This window comes from Arctopsyche grandis, chromosome 5, assembly GCF_051622035.1.
Source record: "Arctopsyche grandis isolate Sample6627 chromosome 5, ASM5162203v2, whole genome shotgun sequence".
NCBI classification, from domain to species: Eukaryota; Metazoa; Arthropoda; class Insecta; order Trichoptera; family Hydropsychidae; genus Arctopsyche; species Arctopsyche grandis.
The window spans coordinates 7,408,483-7,425,747 of NC_135359.1; the positions used below are offsets into that span (position 1 = coordinate 7,408,483).

At 33.6% G+C, this 17,265-nt stretch overlaps 1 protein-coding gene across 1 annotated transcript; it reads left to right on the plus strand.

Annotated features, from left to right (window-relative positions):
• The first annotated feature begins 10,566 nt into the window (after positions 1–10,566).
• On the plus strand, positions 10,567–15,556 carry LOC143911472 (golgin subfamily A member 7). Its single transcript, XM_077430346.1, has 3 exons — positions 10,567–11,626; positions 13,851–14,003; positions 14,089–15,556. Exons 1-3 carry the CDS (start codon positions 11,456–11,458, stop codon positions 14,230–14,232), a joined length of 468 nt encoding a protein of 155 aa, XP_077286472.1. The 5' UTR covers positions 10,567–11,455; the 3' UTR covers positions 14,233–15,556.
• Positions 15,557–17,265: the final 1,709 nt, after the last annotated feature.

Here is a 17,265-nt window from a genome sequence, read left to right on the forward strand (position 1 = left end):
CGCTGCTGTACAGCCCTCTTAAGGCGCAGGCACACAGAATCAAACGGCACGGAATCAAAGGCACTAGACGGTTCGGTGATTATTCCGCAAAAAGCAATCTCGCGCAAGTCACTAAAATCTCGATCACACAGAACATCTGGCACCCAAAAACTCCATCAATCGAAAGATAGCCACACGAAATATTGCACTAACGAGAACTCGAGTGCCAGATGTTCCGTGATCGACATTTTTGTGACTTAAGTGAATAAGCCGTTTACCGACTAGGCAGACTCCAGCTATAAACGGGCGTGTCTTATGTCACTGTTAATTCATATGATCTTATTAGTCCTACATTTCTTCAAATATGGGAATCACCGTTATCGATCACTGTCAATCCTATGTCAGTACAAAAAAAATATCACCGAAAACACTCAAGGGGGTGAGTTTTGATCTGGGATATACAATAACGAATCCAGAAAATGATCAAGGGGGGCTCTCATATTGCATTGAAGGTATAAAAAAAATTAAAATAACTAAAATATATTTATAAAAATCAAAATCTTTTGTTAATAATGTATTTAAATGTGAAAAATCAAAGAAAAATATGTATATGAAATTAAATTCTTCCAAGGAGGGGGGGGGGGGGGGGCATAGCACTCATGGTACTCCTTAGATCCGCTTATGGTAAGGTGACCATTTTTTTCCAAAAACATATTTCTAAATTATTTAAAACGAAAATTAAAGAATCATGGACTCACATTTATCAAAAAATGAATTCATTTTCTTGAATGCTCTTATTAAATTATCTTGAATGCTCTTATCATATACACAAGACTGATAAAAAAAAATTTAAGGTTCAATTTGGATATTCAATTTCGTTTTATCACTGAACTATATATGTACATATTGTTCATCCAAGTAAAAATTCCTTCGGCTGGTGCATTTTTTCTGATAAATGGAAACAACATTTGACTAATTTGCCAATATTTTTGTAGGAAATATAATTTTCCCCGAAGAATTTGTATATTTATCCAACTATTAGATAAAACTTCCATTACATAAAAAAGTGTACTGGTTATATCTCACGACTTACCAGGACAGATACCCAAAAAATCATTACTGTCCTGATAAAATCAGTACGAATGGTTACCTTAGTCTATGTACATAGATCAGGCGTGCAAGCGTTTTTTTATATGTACAAAACTATCAATAACAAAAAAACACATGCCGCATACCACTCTATGTGTATGTGCCCTTACAGTAGTGATTGAATAAAGAAGAATTTAGATATATTTAAAAAAAAATGTTATGGAAATATCTGAAATGACTGAATATTTTTTTATATAATATAATATGCATATTAATGTTATTTATAATCAATTTAAAAAATCCCATTTCCAAAGAAACCACACTTCCATGAGTTTTTTTTATTTAACAAAATTATCATAAATATAATATATAATATACTAGCTGTATTACCCGGCTTCGCTCAGTATTTATAATATAAACCGCTTAAACATGACTAAGCTAATAGTAAACATTTAATTAGAAAAAAAAAATTAAAAAAAAATAAAATTAAAAATTAAAAAAAAATTAAAAAAAAATTAAAAAAAAATTAAAAAAAAATTAAAAAAAAATTTTAAAAAAAATAAAAAAAAAATCAAAAAAAAAAAAAAATAAAATAAAAAAAAAAATCGAAATTTTTTTTGCCTTCTAGGGCTTCGCCCTTGGCGCCCCCATGATTAAATGCCGGCTAGGGCTTCGCCCCCCTTAGTTAATGCCTTTTAGGGCTTCGCCCCTCCGCGCCCCCATGATTAAATGCCGTCTAAGGCTTCGCCCCCATGATCAGTTGCCTTTTAGGGCTTCGCCCCTCCGCGCCCCCATGATTAATTGCCGTCTAGGGCTTCGCCCCCCTTAGTAAATGCCTTTTAGGGCTTCGCCCCTCCGCACCCCCATGATTGAATGCCGTCTAGGGCTTCGCCCCTCCGCGCCCCCATGATTGAATGCCGTCTAGGGCTTCGCCCCCCGTAGTTAATGCCTTTTAGGGCTTCGCCCCTCCGCGCCCCCATGATTAAATGCCGTCTAAGGCTTCGCCCCCATGATCAGTTGCCTTTTAGGGCTTCGCCCCTCAGCGCCCCCATGATTAATTGCCGTCTAGGGCTTCGCCCCCCTTAGTTAATGCCTTTTAGGGCTTCGCCCCTCCGCGCTCCCATGATTGAATGCCGTCTAGGGCTTCGCCCCCCTTAGTTAATGCCTTTAAGGGCTTCGCCCCTCCGCGCCCCCATGATTAAATGCCGTCTAAGGCTTCGCCCCCATGATCAGGGCGGGGCCCCATGAAACTACTCGCCTTGCGCCGCCGCGGGGGTGAATCCATTGAATCGAAAAAAACAAATCGGCGCCCATGGATCGAAAAAAAAAAACACGAATCACGTGTTCGATGACGTCACCGATCTACGGACGACGACGACGACCAAGGATACTTACATACAAAGTCTCTTTCCAAATTATAGATTAGAGACTAGTGGTTTCACTCGGTATTTTTAATATAAACCGCTTAAACATGGCTAATCTAATAGTAAACATTTTATTAAATTTATTTGAATAGTTTTATTTTATTTAAATTTATTTGAATAGTTTTATTTTATTTAAATTTATTTGAATAGTTTTATTTTATTTAAATTTATTTGAATAGTTTTATTTTATTTAAATTTATTTGAATATTCATTTGTTCGTTGACGTCACGGGTTTTACGAACCAAACAAACTTACAAAATCTCTTTCGAAATTATTTATTAGATACATATGTACATATTGAACGCAAACTAAAAAAAGCTGTTGAAATTAAAATTAAAATATAAAAATGAATAAATAAATTGACGTTCGTAACAAGTTACATTCGTTGACAAAAATGCAACGCAACATTGTAGGGAAATAAAATACGCAAGCGGAGAGTATAATATGTATGTATGTATGTTTGTGTGTGTGTGTGTGTGCATGGCTTAAGCTCTACCTGGGAGCATGAACGCGTTGTTTATGTTATGCTTATAATCCCCTTTTGTTCAAGCAAAAATAACTTAAAACTTACAAGTCGACTGTTCAACTAAATGCATTTGCTAGCATGCAGTCATAATTCATAAAAGTTTTTGCAAATCAATGTATCGTCAAGCAATATGCGTTGTATCTGATCCCCTCATTTCCAATGATCGTGGAGACCTTACGTAACAGCAAACGCATACAAAAGACTTATATATTATATATATAACGGTGCAAATCGATGATTTTATTTTGAAACTGCGCAAAACGAGTACCGCACAAATTAATGAACAGGTGCAGAACAGAACATTAATGTACATATATATTAAAAAAGTTACCAAATTGTTTGTTTATGTAATGCAAATGAATTGGTTGCAACGAAGACACAAGCTCATGCCTTGAGACGAAATGACGAACTGAGTATGAACTGGTATGATTACTAAGTATCTGTACTGATGTTTGTCTGTCGGGAGTCAATCTGTTTCATAAACAATATGTATTATATCATAACTGAAGTGCAAAAGTATGTCTTGCGATTCAAAGTCGTCCGAGTATATAAACAATAATGTGTAATATTACATTTCGCGTATAATTGAATTATTTGTTTTATCTTTAAGCTTATCATTTGCATCACATGCAAATAACGATATATTTTAAAAGACTAGGAAAGGAATTTAAAATAACAGTTTTCGTATTAGTTTCTACAACTCCTTTTCATCAATATGCAGCAAAAAAAAAGCGATTTCGTCAATAGATAACATTATGAGGGGAATCATTGTAAATCTACATGAACAAATGAACATTTTTTTTATACCTGGAGTAGATTTCATAAATCAAAAAATCGATAAAAACGGATTTTTTTTTCTTCTTCAAGCTTTTCAACATATCAAGGGGACTTGATATGTTGAAAAGATAATAGTAGGGAATACAAATAAGAAAAGGGAATACAGATAAAATAATAGAAGAGAATACAAATAAAAATGTTTTTTTATTTTAATATTTAATGGGACCCCCTTTGTTTTTAATAAATAGTTTTATTCGTTAAAGTAGTGATTCATATTATTTTTTTAATAATTCATCACTAATTTCATTGTAGCATACATCATAAATAATGTATTTTAATTATTTTATGGTTTTTGGTTTCTTATCTCTAATTTTTTTGCCTATTTTGCTTCACATATTTTCGATTATATTTAGATCCGAGCTGTTTCCTGGCCATTCAATGGAGTTTATACCTAAACTATCTTTATCTTGATTCGATATTTAAAAAAAAAAACAAATGGTGATATACCAATGCATTAAAATAATTAAAATTAATTGTGAAAACAATTTGAATACTCTCAAATTTTGAACGATGCGCCGGTGCTGAATCATCGTGAAAGACAAGATCCTTAACCATTTCCGGTAAGCCTTCTAATGTAGGAATAACGCTTTTGTCGATGATTTTTTTATACTCCTGTGAGTTGATTATCCCATCTACTTTAATGATTGACCCAACAACATACCGTGTGATGCCCCCAATACCATACCATGGCGAATGTTAAACAGTCAGCGCTAAGCACGATTCTTTACAGCGTTCGCCTGATTTTCGTTGTACTAGCGCCATCCCATCTCATCCAATCAGGTTGAATTTGGATTCATCTGAAAAAGTAATCGTCTCCCAATCTTGAACTGTCCAATTCTTCTTCTCTTTGGCCCATCAAAGAAGAGTATCCTTCATTTTCTTCGTGAGGAGGGTTTTTTTTTGCACGGCGCCGTTAAAATAGACCAAGTTCATTTAGTTTATATTGAACTGTTCTAAGGCAAACTATTTTTTCCAACTTCAATGAACTCAGACCTAATTTCTGACGCAGTTTGTAAACGGTTTTGAAGTAAAATTCTCTTTAAAATCCGTTCGTCTCGAGAAGTCAGTTTTTTTGCAATTTTTCCTCTTTCGACAGTTCTTATGTCCATTGTTTTTTTATAATTATTTAAAAAATATAGTTATTGTAGGTAGAATGCGTCCCCGTTCGTCGATAAATTTCCACAAAAGAATAATTTTCCTCCCAGAAAGTGACAATTTTTGATTTCTCGGCGATCGACAAAAATTCACATTTTACGCTCAACGCTCACAACACTAAAAAAAGACACGCACTGCTTGAAAGTCTGGGGGAAACTGACTTTAAAACTTTTTGGCAGCAATACGTTGAGGTATGCTGAAAACAACTGTAAAAGTATAAAAACAAAATTGCGCACGCCACTGGTACATACATATGTACTTCATTGGCAGTCGCTAGTTATTCCGTATATGCATAGGGGCTAAACACATACGGTTTTCTCCCTCACACGCGATCTCACTCGCACGCATTAGGCCGAAGTGCTGTTCGGGGAACACATTACCGCGGTGCACAGGTTACGATGCTCTGTAGTAACACACCCGAACTATAATTCAGAGAAATAACGAGATAGCAGGTTCGCATAGAGCTATGTAGGTCTTTCATGTTCTATTATATTTGCGACTGCCAGATGTATTTCTTCAAGGATGTCGAGTATTGTTTGGTCACCGACAGAACAATGTCCTAGATGTGGGATTAAAACAATAATATTTTCATGAATGAACTTGAAAATGTTCAGTCTCTCTTGTCGTCTGGTCCTGTTCAGAACTAAACGTTTTGGTTTTCTGTTTGTTTTTCTGGTAAATTTTAATTGTGATTAAAATTTTATATACTATATTTCTCACAAGATAAGATTTTTGCACTACTTGCAAGCAATTCATTTTTGTTAAATTTGATTTATACAAATGCTGATAAAATTAAAGAGCGGCACACAGGCGGCCGAACTCCTAGGCGCGGCCCTGTATGTATGTATGTATATAAATTTCATATAAGTTATATGAAATATTATATAACTTCAGATCTCGATTTTCGAAAATATAATTTAGGCTAAGCCATAATTACTACCGTTAGTTTTTCTTACTTTCAATGTGTCATCCGAGCATTCAACGAGATGATAAAAATTCTCTTGATCGAGTTGAAACGTTTCGTTTATTTTCATTCGTGATTTGTATATATCGATTTTATCTTGATATAAGTTGTTAGATCGCACTTCACATTCTCTGTATTCCTTTTTTAGACGTCTCACAGTATTCTGATAAAATTATAATTACAATATCAATCAGCGTCATATAATATTATGTAAGTATGCTGAGAAATGTATTTAACAAGATTATTAATAATAATCAAAATTAACTGTCGATGTTAGAATTTTACTCTCAATTGTCAATACGTTAATTATACATATGTATGTTGTTACTTTTTTTTTGTCGATTGCTTTGTTTAACTGTTTTATAATTTTTGAAGATTTCATCTCTCTTGCTTCCATTTTTTCAAATATTTTCTGCTTTATTGCAATATCTTTTGTGTGTTTTTCTAGAAAGATATTATATTCGTTCAAAATTTTATCTTGTAAAATTTTCCTTTCAAATTGCATTATTTCATTCCGTTTGTTAAACTAAATACAGGAATATAATGTTGTAAATAGGAACCATAATTATAATATATTAACTTACATATGAAATATTCAAAGAAATAAATTAGAAAATTACCTCATTCAATTCATAAGAAATTTCATTATAAACAAGTCCTTGTAAGCTATCGTCAAATTCATTTCGATTTTCATTTACAAATGAATTTAAAATAGTTATCTTTTTCATACTCTCATTAAAAATATCTGTTATATAAGAAAACTCAAGTCTGCTTTGCTCACGGATTTGTTTTAAATCGTTTTCATAATCAATTTTCAAATTATCAATGAACACTTTGAAATCAACTGAAATATTAATACTAAAGTTTTGGCATTTTTTAGTTAACAATATATTACATAAATGATTATGAATAAAAGTTACATACATATGTGGGTTTGAATACAACCAATAAACTCAGACAATCTATATCTACGTTGCTCTTCAATTTCTGCATGTAACTCTGCTATTAATGAATTCTTTTTATCTAAGGCACATTCAAATGTGTTTCGCAATATCTAAAAAAGAAAATTGTTAGTTAAGAATAGGAAAAAATATTTTTTATATCAACTAAATCATTTCAGGACACCAGAGCATTTTCTTGTAGTATTGGCAGTTTAATGTCCACAAGAAAAGTCTTCCACGAAATCTCTATATCAAAGATTACGCGATCTCGCATGCCAACTTCTTTGTATAAATTATGCTGAATCATGTAAAATCAATATATGTACATACACATTCGTGCTCATTTACATAAAACATAAAAAAGTTTATACCTGAAGATACTTCAACCGCAATTCTTGTTTTGCTTCTAAACTGAGAACCTTTCTTTTTCTCCTTGTTCGCCTTTTTCTAATTTTTCGTTTAATAGGAGCCATTATTATTCAAATGCCACGAAGTTTATCTTAAGTTCACGAATATAAGATTTTGAAATATTTAACCCAATGTATTTATCATTAAATTAAATATTAAAGCTAAACAAGTGAACTATGTCAATATTTTAATATATAAAAATTCAAAAATGCTTAATTTACTTATCAAGACTGAATTTATGATTTAAAGCTTGTAATAAAAACCGATCGGAAGAATGCAGGAATAGTTTCAGACCAATAGGTGAAGTGAAACTAAGAATAGCCTCGTAATAAAAATTACAATTATTAGGAAGTAGCAACATGAGAAATAAATTAATAAATGATTGCAAAATCGTGAACTTTTAATATATATTCCAAAATTTTAAAAATACGCGACCTTCAATAAATTTTACATATTACTTCTAGATATGAAATATCAATTCAATGCACCGAAAAGTTTCGGTGATAAACATAAAAAGCCACGATTTACTAGGGTAAAAGTACTACTTAGGGTTGAGGTTAAAATACTTATGTATGAAATTTATCTAATCTATTACACTTAAAAAAAATTGTAGACCAATCTGTCGAGCGATTTAAGAGATAAATAAATCCAAAACGTAAGAAAAATAACAGAGCTATAAGGGGACGTTCCACTTCCGATCAACCTAAAAATTTGAAATAAGCATTTCACGCCTAGGAGTTCGGCCATCTGTGTGCAAACTTAAATCGGCAGCTCTTTAATTTTATCAGCAATTGTATAAATCAGATGAATCTCATCTTGTGATAAATATTGTGTGAGAAATATTGTGTTATAATTTTTAATCACGATAAAAATTATCCAGAAAAACAAACAGAAAACCAAAATGTTTAGTTTTGAACAGAACCATACGACAAGGGAGACTGAACGTTTTCAAGTTCATTCATGAAAGTATAGTGTTTTTACCCCCAATCTCACATCTAGGACTTCGATGACCAACCAATACTCATCCTTAAAGAAATACATCATACAAAAATACATCAGAAAAGATACACAAGAACATAAGTTTGGCTTAATGGTAGCGTATATATTTAGCACCACTGAGAACAATGGTTCGAGTCGTCAAACTGCTGGTTAGATTTGGGGGTTTTGTGACTCCAAATCGATCGTTTCTCTATCAGAGTTTGCCAATTTTATCTGATCATTGTTGAAACGGTTCCTGAAAATTGGTAATAGATCATTTTCTGTTGTCACAAATCTGTGTGTATAATTTGTAGAAATTATGCACAGTAATCTGAAATCTATATACATCTCTATAATTTCATGTTTATTATGTGTATAAAAATTGTAATAATAATTGTGCACAAAATCTAAAAATAATCCATAGATGTCTCTATGATTATTATTTCTGTACTTCATTAATTATTATATTCTATGTATTCAGATTGTATTCTATGTATTATTGTATTCTGACCGTTATCGTATACTCGTCGCATTGGAGCGATCTGTAATGACGAGTGTACATTGATTGTAATAAATAAAATAAAATACCTAGTTCTATGGGGACCGAAGCTATACCCCGAATTATAATTAGTTCGAGTGTGTTACAAGTTGTAACTTACAACAGCAATCCACTAGTATACAACAAGACAACCTAAATGCATTTTGAAAAGCACGATGTCTTGTTTCGTATTTTTTAAGGAAAATATTTTTTCGACTCATTTATTTTGGCCGCCTTTATATTTCGGCCGCTTGTGTGCGTTGCACAAATTTGTATATACGTATAATAGGCGCGGTCCTGCGTAGGGGTGGGGTCAGGATACAAATGAATAGCCAAAGTCGCTTCACAGCATGTATTCAACGGTCCACACGGATCCACTGCTCACTCCAGAATAATCTGATATACCGTGTGTACTTTCTTATAAAGGACAAGTTGTCCAGCACAGCTTCCCGGATCCATTAATGTATCTATTATCTAGGCACTTAAAGGTCTACCCTGGCGAATCTATTGTTTACGTTAGCCTAACCCGGGGTCTACTGTTCACCCACGAATGCACTTAGACAGTGAATACTCTCTCTTATGTTCCCACGTTACAATACAATATCACTTTCATACATACGCACTATACGCACGCAATTTCATACATATGCACGCCGTACATCAACTGAACAATAAATCTCCCTTTTCAAACGCACACGTCAACATACCTTCATTGTCTACAAAATCTAATATATAATTTCGAAAGAGACTTTGTATATAAATATGTATATATGTATGTAGGTATCTTTGGTTGGGAACTTCGTACACAAAACAAAGTTTCTATGACGACAATTCAATTGGTTGAATATTATAGAAGGGTGACGTCAGCGACGGGATATTTATATATATTTTTTTACATAGATATATACCAGGCTTGACAAGAAGATCCCAATGCGCCTTCCTGGACAATTAATTTAAAAAAAATCCAACATTTTTTATTACATAAATCGCTGTATTTCTAGAAGCTGAAGAACAAGAAATTAACAATGAATGAATTAATTAAAGAATGCACATGCTGAATTAATTAATGCATATGCTGAATTAAAAAATGCACATGCTGAATTAAAAAATGCACATTCTGAATTAAATAATGCACATGCTGAATTAAATAATGCACATGCTGAATTAAATAATGCACATGCTGAATTAAATAAAGCACATGCTAAATTAAATAATGCAAATGCTGAATTAAAAAATGCACTTGCTGAATTAAAAAATGCACATGCTGAATTAAATAATGCACATGCTGAATTAAATAAAGCACATGCTAAATTAAATAATGCAAATGCTGATTTAAATAATGCACATGCTAAATTAAATAATCCACATGCTGAATTAAATAATGCACATGCTGAATTAAATACAGCACATGCTGAATTAAATAATGCACATGCTGAATTAAATAATGCACATGCTGAATTATATAATGCACATGCTGAATTAAAGAATCCACATTCTGAATTAAATAATGCACATGCTGAATTAAATAATGCACATGCTGAATTAATTAATGCACATGCTGAATTAAATAATGCACATGCTGAATTAAATAAAGCACATGCTGATTTAAATAATGCACATTCTAAATTAAATAATGCACATGCTGATTTAAACCTTCCTTTTATAGAACAGGTGGTCGAGTGAAAGGTTTCGACCGTTTCCCGGCCTATGGAAATTCAGTTGAGTTTGAAAGAGGATCGTTTATTTTTGTTCAATTTGGTACAATGGTTATTGTATGTACGAAGAGGTTTCTTCGGAGAAGTGATCTGTTTGAACTCCAGAGGCTCACTCTGCCGGTGGAGGCTGCTGCGTTGCTTTATAAACGTTTTGGGTTGAAGTGTGTCGTGTGCACATATTTTGTTCTTGGTACTCGCGCTGCCCTAGTTATGCTGCGAGCGTGGTTTTATGGGTTCATACGCCTGGACGTAGTTCGTGGTTTTTATGGGTTCAGTGTGTTCTTCCTTTGTTTCCCATGTGGCGGCTCGCTTATACGACATGGTCGAGTTTGGTTGCCTTCCTGCGAGTGGGGACCAACCCGGCTGGGTTCGGAGAGCCACTACTCACTCTGTCTTCAGCTGTCATATAATAAACACGTGCATTAACATGCCAGTCGTCTCATTCGTTCATCCCCCATACCCAGATACGTGTATAGAAACACGTGTCGACCTTTTGACGAGGCGAGCGTGTGCCATGCGTTAATGACTTTCCTGGATATGTGTCGCAGTGACCTGACGAGATCATTTCAGTTGTACTATATGCCTACACTTTAATACATCTATGTAAAAAATAAAATAAACAAATAACTTTATTTCAATTCGTGTATCAACTCCTTTCGGGCACAACACTAGTAATGAATAAAATGAGAGTGCAAGAGAGGTGTGGCGATGAAGTCGTGCTTATAACGAAACGCTATTGCACTAGTTGTCACCCATTGCACTAGTTGTCATCGTCAGTTGGCAGCACCGTCTATCCGTCTATTCATCGGTATCGGTGTGTATGTGTGCGTGCGCGAGTAGTGTACACTGGATAGTGTAGTGGTGGCCTGCAGTAGCAGTAGCGGTCGAAGGGCTGAGGGCGATGTCGAGTCGCGGAGGGGCTCCGCCCTCGCCGGGGGGCACCACAGCCGTGTCGGGGCTCGGCCTCGGCCCCACCCATCCCGGCTGCCTCAAAGTCTTCGTGCAGCGCGACTACTCTGACGGCACTTCTGTCAAATTCCAAACCAGATTCCCCCAAGAGCTCGAAGGACGGGTAACACAACACCACTCTCAATCATACCAATCTCCTCAAAACTGACCCATCGAATATCAATCAGCTTAATTGCAACCGCACTATCAGTAGATTACCGACCGTGCTAAACTACATGTATACGCATAAATCGATCTGATCGGTGATATGCATTGTTTGTTTCAATAGAAATGCTTCATCCATTTGCAAGCGTGTCTGTGACGTGTAGGAAAAATATAGCCGAGTTAGTATGACGTTGATTTTTAATACCCGGAGAGTCAGAGTCAGTCCATGGTGCTTAGCCGACGGGATCATTCAGATGCACGTCTTACATTAAACGCTGCTAGTATAGAAAGAGTCAGTACATTTTGATACCTTGGTAGTGTTCTAATTGAAGACATCGACCCGGAAACCGAAATCAAATGCAGAATAGAAGCAGCTCGTGCAGCATACAATAAAATGAGGAATATTTTCTGAGGTTATCAAACCTCAATTTGAAACTTTGGCAAAGAATGTTTAGGTGCTATTTTTATTCGGTGATTTTATAAGGAGTTGAATCATGGACCCTAAAGATCAGTCTGTGAACCGGCTAGAGGTGTTCGAAATTTTATTTTTCACTGTCACTGTGGTCAGACACAATCATAACACAAATAAATATATCTAAAACATCCGTGCTCTACGATATTTATAATTGATAAAATCGACCACGGGCGTTGCTCCACAACCGGTTCAGCGCAGCTTACATTAAACATGTCAATTTCACCAGCAATCCCGTTGGGCAGATATACCGCTCTAGATATTGGAGACGTTGCCAAAATATTTGGGCGAGCCACAGAAGGAGAAAACAAATCACGATGTGGATGCATCGTAGAATATTACGGATTACATGGACCGACATGGTCAGCAATGAAAATGTGCTGCAAAGAGCGAGAGTAGATAGACAGTTGCTGACTGATATCAAGGTCCAAAAGTTGTCATATCTAACCCTTTGAATGCTGAATAACGCCGATCGGCGTTTTGCCAACAAGTCCATAGGCCTTAAAAACGTCGATAGGTATAAGTAAACAAGAATACTACCCGCTAAGCCTTTCCAGTTAGCATTGAAAAAAAACTTCATCTATTGTTACTACATATGTACACAGAAGGGTCGTATAATCCGTGTCATTCATTTGTCAACGTTTATAAAGACTGGTTTACACCGAAATTTCTGAATTCATACCCATAGCAGAATTTCCCGATGGAAATCCCTAGCTGCCGAGGATTTTAGATTGTGGCTTTGCACTTAGAAGAAGATGGAACTAGTTTTGGAAAAATACATTCATTAATAGACTTCTTTTGCATTGTTGCAATATATAATAAAGAGTCCTCGGCGGCAGTTATCTAGGGTAGTGATCTAGGGTTTGTTTGGATTAGCTACAATTTTTATACCTGCTTTCTATTGAATTACAAAATAATTCTAGTTGGAAATGTTGGCGAAATTTTCAGCGTGGCAGGCTTTCAACAGAAAAGACGTCAGCACCCAAAGGGTTAAGAGGTGAACACCCATGCAATGATATGTCATCGGGTACAATGCTAGTCTAAATATATAATTTAGAAAGAGACTGTAAGTTTTGGGTGGTAGAATCAAGAAAAAACCTGTATATGTATCGTTTGCTATTGTAGCATATGCTAAAAGGAGCTGCCGTTATAATTGGTTTTCGAGGATTATCTCCAGGCTTAAGTGCTGTCGGCTAACAATGGAGACCCCCGAATGGACTTAGTGGTCTTAGAACTGACAGCGCGAGACCGTGGGACTGCATATCTGGTACGTGACTATAACAATAGGTAAAAAAACGCGTCGAGGCAGATGCAGTGAGTGACCTGCCTTTTATAAGCAGGTACTTAGGCCATATGAAGGCATTCTGGACGGAGCACTGGAAGTGCGTGGATCTCCTTAATCACCCAATAAATGCTGTGAAGCGACTTTGGCCTTTTATTTGGATCTTCTACCCAACACTATCAATATTTCCTCTTAGAAAATAGTGCCACGAGCATTTAACGCCATCACGATAGGCAGTTTTTACTTATAATACACCAGATGAAATAAATTTTCATCGGGTCTGTCATTAGTAACATATAATTTTATATTAATTCGTGTATCAATTCCTTTCCGAAGCCACCCACCCGTTAAAATCAACGGGCGCAACACTAGCTAATACATAATACAAATACTTTTTCCGTATAATAATTTGAATGTTTATATTTTCAGATTGAGATACAATCATTTGAATATACCATCAATCAATTGAACGCTTATTTTGCCGAAGCGGAAAAAGCAGCATGCAGTACCTATTGCGAAGGATGCCTGGCCTGTCTGACTGCTTATCTTATTTATATATGTACTGAAACCCATTACGAAAAGGTATATAATTTAACATATCGACCGACTTTCTATTGTGATGAATATAATAAATAGTGTTACTTATATATTGAATGACATGTTGCAGTGTCTTCGAAAAGTATCGAAATTTGTGGCTTCACAGAATGAGCGGGTGTACGGTCCGAGAGGGCTGCGGCTCACAGATCCTTGCACTCGGGGCTTGAGATTGATAGAAATTTCAATTTTGGATCGTCCCAGTAATGCTACGTGACTTCCACTATCACATTCCACCGAAGAATTCTTCATGTGAATATCATCATACATGTATATAGTGCATGCATTTTGTTTTTCATTTTATAGGTGATTGAAATTCGGTACATACTTGGTATGTCGTTTTCCTTTATTTATAATATTTTATACGTATTCGTGTGACCTTTCACTGGAGTATGCGGTGGAATTTAAAATGTGTTAAAACGATACATTATTTTTAATACGAACTTAAAAATTAGTGAATATAATAATATACCTAAATTATATATATATGTATGTATTGCTGGTGGTTTTGTTTTTATGTTACACACGAATTTTAATGCTTAAATTTGACTAATGTGATTCATAAGGGTGAGGGATATTTCTGCACCGACCTTCAGTTACTCCATGTATATTATTGATAAATTCAGAGATATATTACATATGTGTATGTTTAATGGGATTTATTATATACGATGTAGATTTCATATTTTTTCATTTTGGAGTATAATATTTTCCATTGCTTAAATATTATATGTAGTTAAGTTTTGTGTATGTCATAAACACTCTATAATATATGTTTTTATAATTATTATTACTTACTATTTTGAGTCTTTAGAGTTAATTTACTATTTTGAGTCTTTAGAATTAATTTAATATAAAATTATACTTTTTTCTTATTTATAGATAATATTTTTTTATTAGAAAAAAAACATCAAATATGTTTATGTTCATGTGGTAATTTTTGTTTTAAACATACTCCATCTGATCTTCGATTTCCTTCCATTATTATATAATTGATCATGAACAAAAATAAAATAGTATTAATAATTTTTGAAAAATGTTCAAAATGTGATAAAATCATTCAAAATACTTACGAATCAGTTGTATTTTAAATTGTTGCAAACATGGAAATTTTTCACATTCATTCATAACATATTAAATGAAATATATATTTAAAATATTCTAAATTTTCATTTCGCTGCAAATACAGTATAGAATGATTTAATTTAATTATATCGATTTTGATTTTTACTTGGAGAAATTGTGGTATAACGAATTCGTTTTTATTATAATGTCAATGTTGTTTTGAGTTATACATGTTTTACAATGTGTACTGAAAAATGCATGCGTGAATTTGTTGTACCATATTTCACTTGAATACTATATTGTTTTGCATTTACAATTGATTTTTATAATAATATTATGAAATGAAATAAATTAGATGTATATATATAAAAATAATAGACTGTTATGTATTTATAATCATACGAATTAACTCAAAATTATATAACCGAACAATGACATTATATACTCTAAGTCTGTAAATAAAAAATATTTATTTTATATTACTTCTTATTCATTTCCTATTTAACGAAGAAAATCGATTCTGATTAACTGATTTATGCATTTGGTTTCAGCACTCTTTGTTCTGAGCTATTTTTACAAAAACCTACAGTGTAGTTATTTTAATGCTCTACAATATTATTGCCAACTGGACAAGGAAACAAAAGAGGATATTTTTTTCAAAAATTTAAAAATCCAGGGTTGTGGAGTCCCTTCAAAATTTAACGACTCTGACTTCGACTATATCTTATGACTTGACTACGACTAATAGAAGTGGCTTTAGGCGTTATATTGTTGTCAAGTGACGACTGTCCACAGACATTTCTAAATAATTTTAGCATCAGTCGTATTTGATGCTGGGCGCTCGACGTGTGACTGATAAAAACGTCTCTGGGCAAGTGCATCGTTAAAAATTGCACGACGCATTCAAAAACACACAATAAACAACATGGGATACATTTTTATAAGTAAATTGATCATTTAAGTAACATATTATTCAATTAACATCGTATATGAATGTTTTCAAGAAAGCGTCATGGCGACAGCTAGCATACGCATTATTACAAGAAATGTATTCGAAAGGGCGCTTCTATTATAACATTTATCTGCATGTAACCCAATTTATTGGTGATGAAATAGGTATAAACAAAAAAATTGTACATTCATAGTATAAGTGTATGAATTTCATACACAAACAAATCAATTTAATAAAAAAAAATGAGAATAAAGAAGTATGAGTTAGAAAGCAGTCGGTTTTAGCCGCAACAGACTAAAATATGTGCAATTCAACGATTTTATTTATTAGGTAATTTAAATGCGTGGTTTTTATGAAAAAAATAAAAAAAATCAATTTATTGGTGAATTTACTTCAATAAAATTGGAGACTTGTTGACACATACCATAATAGTATTAATTATAAAGATAAATAAAAAGGAGTCGGAACCCCCGTTATAAATAATCTGTTCAAAATACATATGTACATACGTATACACAAAAAGAAATATGAGATCGTTAAGAACAGCAGTCGCCATCGGTATAAGAAACATTTTGAGTATATTTGACAAAAGGGAGAAAACATAAGAATTTTGTCAAAAAGGAGGACATCTTCTCTTGTGAAACAAAAAAGAGACTTGTTGAAAACCCTACTCCATATACAATCACACTTTTAAATACTCATCCATTCCTTAATTTTGTTTTCATAATAAATAGAATATGATTTATTATATTTTCATAATAAATAGAATATAAAAAATTATCCACAAGTCTAAATCCATAGATATCTATTGGGATTAATTAATTGTTAATTTTGTGGTCTTCAGCTTTTCGAAATACAGCGATTTATTTAATAAAAATGCTGCAACTAATTGTCTAGGAAGGCGCATTGGGGTCTACCTATTAGGCCTTCTCGTTATATTATATATCTATGTAAAATAAAATTAAAATATTATAGGCCACTGAGTGTTTAGCTATTTATTGCGTGTCAAAAAAAAATTAAAACAAGTAGCGGTTTACTGACCGTTCATTTTTATTAGCATATACTATTGTCACAAAATTTTCGTGAAAGTTACCGACCATTTTTTGAAAATAACTGATCATTTAAATCGTTGCCCAATAAAATATGTAATGATTCGATGAGAAACCCGTTGAACATCATCTCTAAAAAATCAGCTTTTCAGTTGATATTTTCTATATTGTCATAATAGTATGC